A 13,957-nucleotide genomic window follows, 5' to 3' on the forward strand; every position below is an offset into this window, starting at 1 on the left:
CCCCGCCACTGCCTGGGGACAGGTGTGTGCCCCACTGCCACCATTGGACCCTGGCTCTGCTGCCCAGGCACCCCATAGCCATGCACCCGGCACCTGCTGCTCCATAGAGACTGGCCCTGGACCCCCATGGGCAGAGCGCGCTCAGCCGGGTGGGTGGGATGGGGCCGCAGGCAGGTGGGAAGCAATGTCTAGGAGCAGGATGGGTGGGCAGAGGCCAGGGCTGGGATCATGGGGCGGTGACTGTGCTCAGGGCAGAGCCACAATCCACTCCCCCAGCTCATCCCTGTGCTGGGCACCAGTTCCCTGCCCTGCACGTCCCTGGGGAACCAGCACCCCTTGCAGGGATGAGCGGGGAGCAGATCGCAGCTCCAGCCCAGGCCCCAGCCCCACGCTGTCACCACCCCGCGGCCCCTTCCCATCCATCTTTGTCCTTGGCTCTAACTTCTCCCAGATCCCAGCTGGTGTAAATCAGCTTTACTTCCCGGGTGTCAGTGGCACAGCCCGGATTTCCACCTGCAAAGGAGCAACCCCTGACATCTCTCCACGTTTTCTCTTTGGCCTCACTGCTGCTCGCGACGCCGCCGGATTCAGGGTGATCTGCAGATTGAACAGATGCGACGTCTGCGCTGACTTCCACCTCGTTAATGAGGATGTTAAATAGGACCAGACATCAGCCCCGACCAAACCCGCCTGTCTCTCCCTCGCTTTGCTCCATTGCCACATAGCATTACCCTTTCTTTCTGGCCTCCCGGGCAGTTTTCCATCCACGCGACAGCGCTCCGATTCCCACCGGCTTTCATTAGCTTCTGAGGAAGGATTTGCGAGTCGCGCGGCGCAGCGTTTTACCCCAGATCTGAATCTGTCGTGTTGGCCGGCTCCCTGTCATCCGCTGCATTTGTAGTGCCGTCGAGCAGATGATCAGGGCTGTCGGGCTGGATTTACACCTCAAACCTGTCAGCGTTGCCTCTCGCGCTGTGTCTGTATTACCCGGCTACTTGGGATTTTCTTTTCTCCTTGCTGTGGACTTGTCAGGGTCCATTGCTTTCCCCCGTCTTCCAGGCTGTTCCCCTTTGCTTGTGACTTCTCACCTGGACTTGCTGGTAGGGCAGTGGGTTGTACTGCTCCCCTCGGCCGGGGGGTTGGTGGACGTTCATGCTTTCTAGAGATTTCCTTCCCCTAATGCTCATCCTAATTGCTCTGGGTTTTCCATGGCATTGAGGAAAAGGGCCCAGCGTCTCTGCCCTTACCAAGTCATCCATCCCAGCACTCTTCCCGCTTACTGACAGCTCAGGTTTCCCCCAAGCGTCTCTGGATCCCAGCCACAGCTGCAAATGTTCTTCATGCTCCCTTTAATGCCCTGGGCTTGTCTTAACCTCTGCAGCTGTGGGTTTGGTTGTTTTTTTTCCCCCTGGTATTCTTTTTTTCCACAAACTGAATGGACTCTTGTGTTTTCTGACCATGCTTTGCCCTTTTGCATTTACACTCTGCCTGCATGTGTGTGGCAGAAATGCCACCGTCTGTGTCTCTCCAGAAATCTGTCCCGGTCAGCTTGGGACACTGGGGGCGAATTCCTGAGGGGGGAGGGATTTTCCTCCCTGCCTACGTGACAAAAGCCTGGTGCTGAGAGTGTGGTCCCTCTGGTCACCTGAGTGGGGGAGGGAAAAGCCCCTGCACATCTGCCCAGGTAACCAGTGATGCTTTTTAAATTGGTTGGCTAGGAGGCCGCTTAGGAGAGACACATGGAGTCTGGAAGGTGGACAGGCGTAGTGAGGTGGGAGGTTAGTCGGGGGAGCTCCCATGTTGAGCCTCCCACCTCCTTACGCCCGTCCGCCTTCCAAACTCCACGCGTCTCCCCAGGGGCGCCTAAGCCCTGGCAGACCCCCTTTCAAGCCCCACCGCAGAGTCTGGGGGGTAATGTGTGCTGCCACCACCCCGAGAAGGAACTGTCTGGGTCCTGTGTCCTCGGGGAAACACAGGCCTAATAGTCCTATGGGTACTCAACCCAAAACAAGCACTTGGGGCACCCCCCCAAGTCAGGGGCCAAAAAGGATGGTCTCCCTTAGTCCGCAGACCTAAGGGGCCTCCTAGGCATAATTAAACCCACCCCTCAATAAGTCTCCCACACTAGGTACAAAGGAGAACTTTGTTGGTTACAAAGGGTAGGGTTACAATAGGGTAAGAGGTAGAGCACTATCAAGGGATTCTCATTGAGCAAAACAGATTGGCTGAGGTCGCTGTTTGATACGCAGATGCATCACTGGGAGCTGCCTAGCCCTCTAGAAACACAAGTATCATCCAGAAGATGGTAGAGATCTGGCTCGGAGATTTCCAGAGAGAGAGCGTTTCAGTTGGGTCAGACTCTCTCCCTGTGTCCTGGTGTTTGGGCCGTGCTGGTAAAATGGTTTCTCTCCTCCTTCTTCTTGGACAAGGCCCTTATACAGCCTTTCTGACCTCAGCAGCCCAGTCCAAGAGAAGCCAGCAGTGTTGGCAACTAGCCAACCAATTTAAAAAGCATCACTGGTTACCTGGGCAGGTGAGATGGGGCTTTTCCCTCCCCCACTCAGGTGACCAGAGGGACCCCCCCTGCTCGGCACCAGGCGTTTATCACGTAGGCAGGGAGGAAAATCCCCCCTCCCTCAGGAATTCAACCCCAGTGTCCCAAGCTGACCGGGACAGGTTTCTGGAGGGAGACACAGACGGTGGCATTTCTGCCACACATGTGTACATGCAGATGTGTATGTGTGCATATGTTTGTGGACTGACTTGGGACTAACTTTAGTGTTAATGCGCTTTAATGCCTGCTTACTGCTCAGTAATTTACTGCGCAGTAAATTTAAGCCGGTGTAAATGCACGTATAGACACGCTGTGTGGTGAGGAGCTTGTGAGGCAGATGGATGTTTCACAGTGATCTTTTCCCACCCAGAAGGCTTTGCTGGTTATGGAAACAAGCCCCAAGTTGAAGGCTGGATGTCTGTTTTTCTCTAAAATCTCCTTGTCAGCTCCAGGGATGGATGCAGATCGTCCTGCGCAGGTTGGACCCTGGGAAGGGCATTTGTAGGCAGTTTTAGCCACGGTGAAGTTGAGAGGCGGTAGGGTCTTATTTGCTTCCACTGAGGCACTTCTATCCACTGGGCGCAGGAGTGTGTCCTCTCTTATACTGGTGTAAACTGGGTGTTAGCCCAGTCTGCATCCTCCAAAGTGTCGGTGCTAGGCGGGGGCTGTGACCTGGCAATGTTTGCATCACAACTCTGGGCAAATCTGATGTCACTGGGTGCACATTGTGACATGTGAGGGTGTGACATGATGTAGCCACTTAGGTCCTGGTGTAAGGAGGCTGGCATGGCATGGCAACAGTGATTCATGTGTCAGCAGGGCGGTGGGTTTGCCCGTGTCTGAGGGCCCGATGCCGTTTGTGCTGCTGTAGGACAGGGATTCTCCCTCATTGGACTCCAGGCCCCTCTTATAAAATGCCAGCTCTTCACTTCTGCTCATTTCTTGACTACAGAAAAATACCCGAGCCTGTTGCAGAGAGCTCAGCCAGCGCGCAGCAGGGCAGAGTGGCTTTGACGCTCTGGATTCCTACTTAAAACCCCTGAGTTCATCTTGTGAATCACGTGTAGGTGTTTGCACACCTATTGCACTACATGCGGCAGCACCCTTTAAAGGACGGCACAGTAACCCATAGGAGCATGGACTCCCCGGTTGAGAATCACTGCTGTAGGGCATCAAGGTATCACGACCCCGGCACCTTGAGGGTGATGCCGGCCAAGCTCGGTGAAGTCAATGGCTGGATTTCATGGGACTTGCATGAGCTGTGTGTCAGGCCCATGGAAACAGGGCTCTGCTACATAGGGACAGCATTGCCACTCGAACACAAGCCAGGCTCCCAGCCTCCTGGGCTGGCAGCAGAGAGAAAGCGAGAGCGGCCACCCTGCCGAGTAGGAGGGTCCTTCCTGGCTGAGTCCCCAAGTCACCAGACTCCCGAGCGATAATCCAGACATACCCAGCCTGGAGCCTTTCTGTGCCTGGGCTGCTCCATCCTGTCTCCCAGGCTGTGTGTGGAGGATTTGGATAGAAAACTGGCTGATTGTCAGGCTTAATGGGCAGTAATCAATGACTCAATGTCTAGTTGGCAGCTGGTATCAAGTGGAGTGCCCCAGGGGTCAGTTTGGGGGCCAGATTTGTTCAATATCTTCATCAATGACCTGGAAGACGGGATGCAGCGCACCCTCAGCAAGTTTGCAGATGACACCAAGCTGCGGGGAGAAGCAGTAGATATGCTGGAGGGCAGGGGTGTGATTCAGAGCGACCTAGACAAATGGGAGGGTTGGGCCAAAAGAAATCTCATGAGGTTCAACAAGGACAAGTACAAAGTCCTGCACTTAGGAGGGAGCAATCCCATGTACTAGGACAGGCTAGGGGTGATGGGCTGGGCAGAAAAGGACCTGGGGGTGACAGGGGACAGTAAGATGGATATGAGCCAGGAGTGTGCCTGTGTTGCCAAGAAGGCTACCAGCATTCAGGGCTGCATTGGTGGGAGCATTGCCAGCAGGTCGAGGGCAGTGATTCTTCCCCTCTGTTCAGCACTGGGGAGGCCACATCTGGAGTCCCGTGTCCAGCTGTGGGCCCTCACTACAGAAATGATGTGGGCACATTGGAGACAGTCCAGTGGAGGGCAATGAAAATAGTTGTGGGACTGGGGGACATGACTGGTGAGGAAAGGCTGAAGGAACAGAGCTGACTGAGTCTGCAGAAGAGAAGACCGAGGGGGATTGAATAGCAGCCTTCACCTCCCTGCAGGGAGGCTGCAAAGAGGATGGAGCTGGGCTGTTCTCAGTGGGGGCAGACGGCAGGACAAGGAGCAATGGGCTCAAGCTGCAGCAAGGGAAGGTGAGGTTGGATATTAGGACAAACTGTCTCACTGGGAGGGTGGTGAAGCACTGGAACAGGCTCCCCAGCAAGGTGGTGCAATCTCCATCCTTGGAGGTTTTGAAGACCCAGGCAGACAAAGCCTTGTCTGGGATGATGTAGTTGGGCTGGTTCTGCTTGGAGCAGGGGTTGCACTAGATGTGACCTCCTGAGCTCCCTTCCACCTGCCTGTCTGTGATTCTGCAATCCTCAGAGCATGCAGCAAGGGCTGCATGTGAACCCAGCCCATTTCAAAACAGCCTCTCACCACCTTTAGTCCAAAGGGCCGGCCGCACAGAGCGGGACTCTCTCCCCTGGCTTCATAATCAATACACTCTGCAGCACCAGAGCCAGACGCTGTCCCAGGAGACCTGCAGCAGATCGCAGTCAGGTGGAGGAGAGGAAGTGCCAGTGCTCCCTTCCCCAGCACAGCTGCTGCCAGGAAGGTGACCAAGAGGTTTAACTTCTGCACCCATCGCTGGAGCTGCTACCCTGGAAATGCAGCCAGCAGGCGCTGGCCTAAGACTAGCGCCGGTCCGAGTCCACCTACAGCGGTGAGGTCTTTTAGGCCCTGCTGATCCAGGCTGATCCTGAACTAGATGCCTAAATGGGAGAGGTGTCTGGGCTCATCCCAGACTGCTGCGACAGCATTCGGCACTACTAACCCCAAAGCCCTGCTTTGACGTAGGAACGTGGGGCTGGATGCCCCGAGCTACTGAGTGCAGCCCCTGGCTCTCCATCACCTGGTCCTGTAATCCTTGCTTGATGCTTAGCGGCAGGCCTGGAGGTCATTACAGCCACCTATTGCCGTTGCTCAGTGGTGCGTGTATAATTTAAAGGGCGATCTTGCTCTTTCCGAGCGGAAAGTTTTTCAAAGCCACCGTCCTCTGCACGGTCCCGGCTGTTTTTCCCTTCCTAGACGTGAAGTCCGGATTTTCTCCCAGGGGTGTCAGGGCTGACTCCCAAAGGGGCAGGATATCATCACCATCATCATTCATTGGAGCAACAAGCAGCCACGGTCCCTGGGCCCAGAGCATCCAGGGGCGCTGGAGGGGCAGGGGGCATTCAGGGACCGATGTGCATAGGACTAATGAGCCATGGAGCAACCTGCTTTCTAATAGGACACTGTTAAGTGAACCTCGCTGCTCCTAGAGCACTGTCCTGAGTCAGGGAGAAGCAACAGGTCCTGTTTTCCACCTGCTCGGTGCCGGCAGGGGTCCTGTCCTGGGCAGGGTGAGGGAAAGCTGCCTTGTATCGGCTTCTCCTCCCCTCCTGACAGATCTGGCCTGGCCCCAGAAGCCTCCTGGCTGTGTTTAAAGTGAGAAATCAGTGTGGTGATGGTGAGGGCTGGGCCTGGGCTGCAGCAAAGCGTGGTTGGTGATGTTTTCCCCTGCAAAACAGTGCCCCAAGGCGGGCAGTGCTGCCGGAGGGGTCAGACACGATGCCCTCCTTGCAAGAGGAGGAGCGTAGGCTGCTCCATGCCCAGGGCAGATGTGCACATTTGGACATCTGGACACGGCACTCCTCTGGTTTTTTGTGCTGTTGAACCGCTGCTGTATCCCACCCCAGACCCAGCTGCATTTCAGCAAAGTGATTTCTGCTTTCTGTAGAGCCTGGTTTGTCACTGCAGGCTCGAGCGAAGCCCCCTGCTCGCTGGCAAGGCCCCCTTCCCTTTGTGTTATGTTAGGCAGAGGCTGTTGGGTGGAATGAGTGTGTCCGGTCTCAGCCCAAGTCACAACTGGATCTAGGGCAGCGGGTCCCCTTTTGGGGGGTTTCCTCAGGGGCACTGAGGATGACATCAGGCCAGGGCCTTTCAGATCCCCTTACTCTGAATCAGCACCCCTCACACACAGCCCGTGGGGAAAGAGCACGATGAGGCGATGAAAGGTCTCACTTAGAGGTACGTCGATATATCGGATCAGCATCAATAAAATGGAAATTTTTATTATCAGCTATTGGTTTTTTTGGCTGATAATGTTCTCCAGTAATTACCAGCATGCCTTCTGGCTGGGGCCCCCGGATGCCTGGGTTCCCTCTTGCCCATGGGGTTGGGGCCCCAGGTACACCCCTATCCCCTCACCAGCGGAGCAGCTGGCGCAGTGACCCGGGCACTGGCCTAGGAAGCCCTGGCACATCTTTCCGGGGCGTATTGCAACCCTCTCAAGACTCTTTGGCAGCCTGGTCTCTGCCTGTCGGACTGCTGCTATGTTCCACCCCAGACCTGGCTGCATTTCAGCAAAGTGGAGTGAGGGGGGAGAGGATCAAGGACTGGATGGGGCATCCTTTTGCCTCACACCTCCTTGCCAGGGACCTCCCAAGCAGTTGGCTGGAGGAGGGAGGCTCGGGCGGTGGAGCGGAACGGGGTGACCTAGTAAAACCTGAATGCAGAAAAGGCCAGAGCTTGGGATTCACAGCCTGCAGGGCAGCACCAGCTCTCTGGGTAGAGGTGGAGGAGGGATCCAGTGAAGCCGGGCAGAAGTGACTGCAGCCAAGTTACCGAGCCAGGATCCCAGCCCTCAGCTTCATTGCAAACCCTGGGGTGACCTAGCAGCTATAATGCAGCCCTGGAAGCCAGCATCCGATTCTTCCACCTACCGGGGATGTCCTGGGCAGGTCATCTCCACCTCCCCCTCTCTAAAACAGGGGTAGCAACCACCACCTGCCTTCCTGGGGTGGGTCACTGGCTGCCAAGCTCACCAGGCTCTGAGGTGGAAGGTGCCAGCTGAGATATTAAGAGGTATTGCAATCATTGAATCATAGACAAGGAGGGTTGAAGGGAGCTCAGGAGGTCACATCTAGTGCAACCCCCTGCTCCAAGCAGGACCAGCCCCAACTACATCATCCCAGACAAGGCTTTGTCAAGCTGGGTCTTCAAAACCTCCAAGGATGGAGAGCTCACCACCTCCCTGGGGAGCCTCTTCCAGTGCTTTACTACCCTCCTAGTGAGGAAGTTTTTTCTAATATCTAACTTCAACTTCCCTTGTTGCAACTGGAGCCCATTGCTCCTTGTTCTGCCATCTGCCCCCATCCTCCATCCTCTGTGCAGCCCCCCTGCAGGGAGTTGAAGGCTGCTATTCAATCCCTCTCGGTCTTCTCTTCTACAGACTAAATCAGCCCAGTTCCCCCAGTCCTGGCTCAAGGTCAGGCTGTAGCAAAGCAGCAGGGCTTTGCATTAGATGCTGCGCTGATGCACTGGTGTATAATGGCATTGTAGCCGCTGTAGAGTTAATGGGATGTAGATCTTACTGGATGTTCAGCATCCAAAACCCCTAGCTGGGACTCCCCTCCCATTAGACCCCTCTCCCTTCTTGCTGAAATTGAAACAGGACCCTCTCCCCTAAGGCAAGGTGCTCCGGACCCCTTAGCCCTAGGTCACGACCCCCAAGACCTCCCAGCGGAGAGCCTGTGTCCCAGGTGGCTCTGAAAATCTCAAGTGGAGATCCACGGTACCCCACATTACTGCCATGGCCAGCAGAGAAAGTCTGGCCCGTGCCCATGCGCGCTGTGAGCTGCCCAGGCCCTAGTGATGGATGGCCTTGAATGGAATTAGCCCCATTAAGGTGTCAGATTTAATAGATGAATTAGCCAGCAAAGAGGGATGTATTTCAGGAGAGACAGTGCCAGGTCTGCTCACCCCCGCTCAGCGCAGTCTCCTGAGCGCTTCGGCTGTGCGACTGTCTGGGGCCGAGTCCGCAGCCAGCCGGGGTTATCGGAGCGCAGAAGCTGCGTTCATTTAGGCTGAGACAGCCAGATCAAGCGCTGAGCCAGGGAGAGCCCCGAGTTCCCCGCCTGCTTCGCATCCAGCAAACACAGGAGCTTAGAAAACACGGCTGGCAGAGCCCACAGGTCAGCTAGTCCAGCGCCCACTCAAGGCAGGATCATCCCTATTTGTGCAGCTTAAATCCTATAGAGATCTGCTTCCTTATAGGATGCCTGTGCCTGTATCTGGACTCCTAGGACATTGGATTGGCCTTGTCTAGAGAAGCTCTGGAGGTGGGGAGACTGGGAGGCGGCCAGTTTGGGGTCGGGATGGTGGGAAAGGTTGAGAATTTGGGGTGTGGGCCATGAAGCCAGGCTACCGTGAGAGGAGGGGATGATGACGAAGCAACCCCATGGACTACTAGCGTAAGTGGGTGATGATGCCTCAGGGACCACTCAAGGAGGCTGCTGCTGTGTTCACCTCTGCTTCTTCCCCCGCCAGGGAGGTCATCCAGATAGACCAGTTCCTGAAGGAGACGGCAGCCCGCGAGGCCAACGCCAAGGTGCGACTCCAGCAGTTCATCGAGGAGCTCCTGGACCGGGCGGACCGGGCGGAGAAGCAGCTCCAGATCATAAGCAGCAGCTGCAGTACCACCCCCAACGGCAGCCTGGGCAGGTGCAGCGCACCTGGCTCCAAGGGCCCAAGCCGACAGGTACGCCCCGAAGTTGTCCATGGCTTGCCATGCCGGTGAGGAAAGCAGGGTCCGGCTGGGATACAAGGAGCGCGGTTGCTAGAGCAGGACCTCTCCCTTCCCGCTCCCGTGGGGTGTAAAGCCCGCATGCATCAAAGCCGAACAGCATTGCATGGATGAAAGACCACCTATGAGCATTGCCTGGCTGCTTGGGGTGGGTGGGAACTGTCAGATCAGTGGCGGGCAGACATGAAGGCTCCCCTGGTGCTTTGAGCTGCTACCGCTCAGTCCAAAATTGCCAAATGGAGTAGCTACAATCAGGGTTGTAGAAGAAAAACCTTCTTTTGGCTCTTTGTTCGAGTTATTCCTTCACTCCCCGTGTCGCGGGTGCCAGAGGTCTTTCACGTTCCACCCCAGAGATGGCTGCATTCCTGGGTGAGCCAGCCACAGCCCAAGACGTGCGAGGCGCTGTATACATGTGTTGTGGCTGGTCTCCTTCTGCAAAGGCAGTGCTGGGGGGGGAATGGGGAGCAGGGCCAAGGCTGAGTCCACGAGGCAGAGGGAGCGCAGGCAGTAGGGGAGCAGCCTTGCTGGAGTCAGTCTTGCACCTTGGTGCTGGTGCCAAGTTTCTCCTTGCATTGGACAGGGTTTCACTCTCTGGTCTTCTTTCCCTTCCTTCTTCCGCAGCGGGACAGGCACCCCGGCTCGGGGGCAGCTGCGCACAGCTCCTATGTCGTTTCCAATCAGAGGTCCTCCTCCAGCACTGGGTAAGCTGTATGGGGTACGCATTGGCCACAGCTGTCTCTCTAGTCCCCCTTCTCCCGTGCAGAGGTGGGGGTGCTCCCTGGATGCTCGCAGGCTGGGACCGTTCATTTTATGTGGGCATTTGAGTCCATGCACCTTGTGCATTGGGGTCTCTGGGCAATCCCAGCGCAGGGTGCAAATGACTCCAGCACAGGGCAGCATTGGCTCAGTGCATATTACTGGTGGTGATTACAGAGCGGGAGAAGCCTGTGCTTTCTTTCCACTCCACTTCTCTCCATCATCAGTGGCTGTCTGCCATGCCCCACAGGAGCTGTCTTCCACGACACTCCTGAATTTCCGTCTCCTTTGCTGGGGGAAGAGCTGTGCCCTGTGTGGGGCACGAAGAACACCCTGTATGGCTTCCATCTTTTTGTTCTGGCTTCCACATTTGGGTGTGGGTCCTTACCTGCTCATCCCAAGGCCTCTAGCAGCATCGTGAGAGCCAGAGATCCCTGTAACCATCTCATCACCGTCTCTGTGCATTGCTGAGTTGTTGGCATGCTTTGAAGTCGAAGATCTGCAGGGACCCATCAAGAGGAGCGGTTTTTTCCCTGCCTTGTCTTGCCGTGATGCAGCGAGAGATGCTGGGACGCATGTCTAGGATGTCAGGAAACTTCACTTGCCAGGATGGGGATGTTTTGACACCTCCTTTCTTTTTATAGCATGTTTCCAAGCCGTCAAGGTGCTTCTGACCTACATGGGAAGCTGGAGGTGCCTCTGAATGGTGGGGCTATCTCTATGGGGTTTAATTGGGTGACACACTAACACCTGGTCAGACCTGGGATCCCTTTGATACTAGTGCAACCCCCTGCTCAAAGCAGGACCAGCCCCAACTACATCATCCCAGTCAAAGCTTTGTCTAACTGGGTCTTCAAAACCTCCAAGGATGGAGATCCCCCACCTCTCTGGGTAACCTGTTCCAGTGCTTTCAGACCCTCCACAGGGTCATCTAGTCCAACCTCCTGCTCAAGGCAGGATTATCCCTATCCAAAGCATCCTATATAGTCTTGGTCTAACCTATTCCTAAAACTACACAGTCAACCCTGCTGCATAATCTGTTCCTAAACACAGACAGCAAGTTGCACAGCTACATGGCACATTGCCCAAAGACACCAAAAGCCCCTAACCTGTGCCAGCTAAAGCAGCGGGGCAAGAGCTGCCACTGTCCTGGTACTGCAAGGCTTGTTTAAATGGACTCCAGAGGTCCCAAAAAGAAAGCTGAATAGAGGGGCAAGACCCTGTAGCCAGGAGCAGGAGCATTTGCACAAACCAGTCACCATCCCCAGCCTCGTCTGCAGAAAAACATCCCTGATGTGTAGCAACAGGAGGGGAAAAACATCCTTCCTGGCTGTATGCGGCAACCAGCCCTGCCTGGCTCAGATGAGCTGTTACTAAATGACCTTTTTAGGCTATTGGCAAGGAAAGCAGAGACCTCTCTTCCTACCTGAACTAAGTCATGGTAGGACCAAGGGACATTTTGTCATTCTCCCAGCTGGACCGTTGCGTCTGGGGCGGGCAAGCAAGGGAGCCCGGCTCTAGGTCCAGGATGCTGTTTGTCTCATTGCCGTGCGTTGTCCCCGTGTCCCCACCTCACTGTCACGTGTTGTCTTCATATCCCCACAGGGCCTCCAGCCGGGTGAAGGCCGTCTCCCAGAGCTCCGGCTGCTACGACAGCGACAGCGCCGAGCTGTACCCGACGGACGAGACCGCCGACGGGCACCACTACCAGGGCCGCGGTGTAGACGGTGGCTTCGAGCGGCCCGGGGTAGCCCGCAGCTCGGGGCTGCGCAGACAGGCCATCCAGAACTGGCACCGGCGGCCCTACCGCAACAGCACCGAGGGCGAGGAGGGCGACATCTCCGACGTGGGCTCCCGCACGACCGAGTCGGAGGCGGAGGTGTGGGAGCAGGAACCCCGGCTCCCCACCGAGGCTCAGCAAGCCAATGCCACGAGGCCCGTGAGCAGCTGCAGGCTGATGGGTGAGGCTGAGTTTTGCGGGGGCAAGAAGGGAACCCATTTCACCCCAGACGGCAGCTGCATTTGAGACCAATGAGCTCTCAGTCACCAGCAATGAGATGGGGAACTGGGTCTGGGAAACTCAGACCACTCCGGTCTGAAGCCAGTGCCCCAGCCTGGCAGACGCTGTGCATTTGGGTGAGATGTAATAGCAAGGTCCAGCACGATGCGTCTTGGGCTAATCAGTCTCAGCCACTTCTGCACTGGGGTTCCCAATTAACTGCATCGTGCAGGAAGGGAGACCTGGGTTTCACAGCGGGCAGCACCACTGGAGACCGCAGCTCAGCCTGTAGGTGAGACCGAAAATAGATGAGCAAGCTGTTTGTCTGGAGGATTCGTGCAGAGCATTGACCGGCCTCATTAGGCCTGCTGTATGCTGGTCCCTTTGCAGAACTAGACAAAGGAGTAGCAAGGGAAGGGCTGTGAGAGTATCACGACTTGGGAAACCATGGCGTTGTCACCTCCAGGAGGAGATAAATAGCAGGGGAGGCGATGGCGAGTCTTTGGACTTTCCCACGGTCTGATACAGGGGCATTTCTTCTCCCTGGCTCCCAACGCGAGAACAACGGGACAGTAGGTGAGGCTGAAAGGCGCCAGGTTAAAATGGGTGGAAAGAACAGTTTTCACAGCAGCAATAGTCCAATGAAGAGCAATGAAAATGTTTTGGGGGCTGGGGGACAGGACTGGTGAGGAGAGGCTGAAGGAAATGGGCTGATTGAGTCTGCAGAAGAGAAGACCGAGGGGGATTGAATAGCAGCCTTCACCTCCCTGCAGGGGGGCTGCAAAGAGGATGGAGCTGGGCTGGTCTCAGTGGGGGCAGATGACAGAAGGAGCAATGGGCTCAAACTGCAGCAAGGAAAGTTGAGGCTAGATATTAGGAAGAAAGTTTTCATGAGGAGGGTAATAAAACACTGGAACAGGCTTCCCAGAGAGGCGGTGGCATCTCCATCCCTGGAAGTGTTGAAGACTCGGGTAGACAAAGCCTTGGCTGGGATGATGTAGTTGGGGCTGGTCCTGCTTTGAGTTGGGGGATGGACTAGATGTGACCTCTTGAGCTCCCTTCAAACCTCATTTTCCATGATTTAATGATTGCAATACCCTGGAGGTCTGGGATGATGTAGTTGGGGCTGGTCCTGCTTGGATTTCATAGATTTCATAGATTTCATAGACATTAGGGCTGGAAGGGACCTCGGAAGATCATCGAGTCCAGCCCCCTGCCCAAAGGGCAGGAAGTCAGCCGGGTTCATAGGATCCCAGCAAGGTAAGCATCCAGTTTGCTCTTGAAAGTGTTCAATGAAGGCGCTTGAACCACCTCCGGTGGCAGGCTGTTCCAGACCTTGCGGGCTCGGACAGTAAAGAAATTCTTCCTTATGTCCAGCCTGAAACGGTCTTGTAGTAGTTTATGACCATTCGACCTAGTCGTCATCCCTCGGGGCGCTCTGGTGAACAAACGTTCCCCCAGGTGCTGGTGGTCACCCCTGATAAACTTGTAGGTGGCCATCAGATCACCCCTGAGCCTGCGCTTTTCCAGGCTAAAGAGCCCCAGGGCTCTCAGCCTGTCATCGTAGGGTCTGCTTCCCTGACCTCTGATCATGCGCGTGGCTCTTCTCTGGACTCTCTCAAGCTTCTCCACATCCTTTTTGAACTGTGGAGCCCAAAACTGGACGCAGTACTCCAGCTGCGGCCTCACTAAGGCCGAGTACAAGGGGAGAATGACGTCCCGGGATTTGCTTGAGAAGCATCTATGGATGCAAGCCAGCGTTTTGGTCGCTTTACTAGCCGCCGCATCGCATTGCAGGCTCATGTTCATCTTGTGGTCAATGATGACCCCCAAGTC

The 13,957-nt window shown here is 55.8% G+C and overlaps 1 protein-coding gene across 1 annotated transcript in view; it reads left to right on the top strand.

Moving 5' to 3' along the window:
- The window catches only part of FBXO41 (F-box protein 41), a 35,263-nt gene that overhangs the window by 2,379 nt on the left and 18,927 nt on the right, over positions 1 to 13,957 (top strand). The window contains exons 2-4 of the mRNA XM_025200706.1: positions 9,111 to 9,321; positions 9,988 to 10,067; positions 11,728 to 12,083. Coding sequence (XP_025056491.1) covers positions 9,111 to 9,321; positions 9,988 to 10,067; positions 11,728 to 12,083 — 647 coding nt within the window. The remainder of the gene's footprint in view (positions 1 to 9,110; positions 9,322 to 9,987; positions 10,068 to 11,727; positions 12,084 to 13,957) is intronic.

Source organism: Alligator sinensis, unplaced genomic scaffold (assembly GCF_000455745.1).
Source record: "Alligator sinensis unplaced genomic scaffold, ASM45574v1 scaffold12_1, whole genome shotgun sequence".
In the NCBI taxonomy this organism is placed as follows: Eukaryota; Metazoa; Chordata; order Crocodylia; family Alligatoridae; genus Alligator; species Alligator sinensis.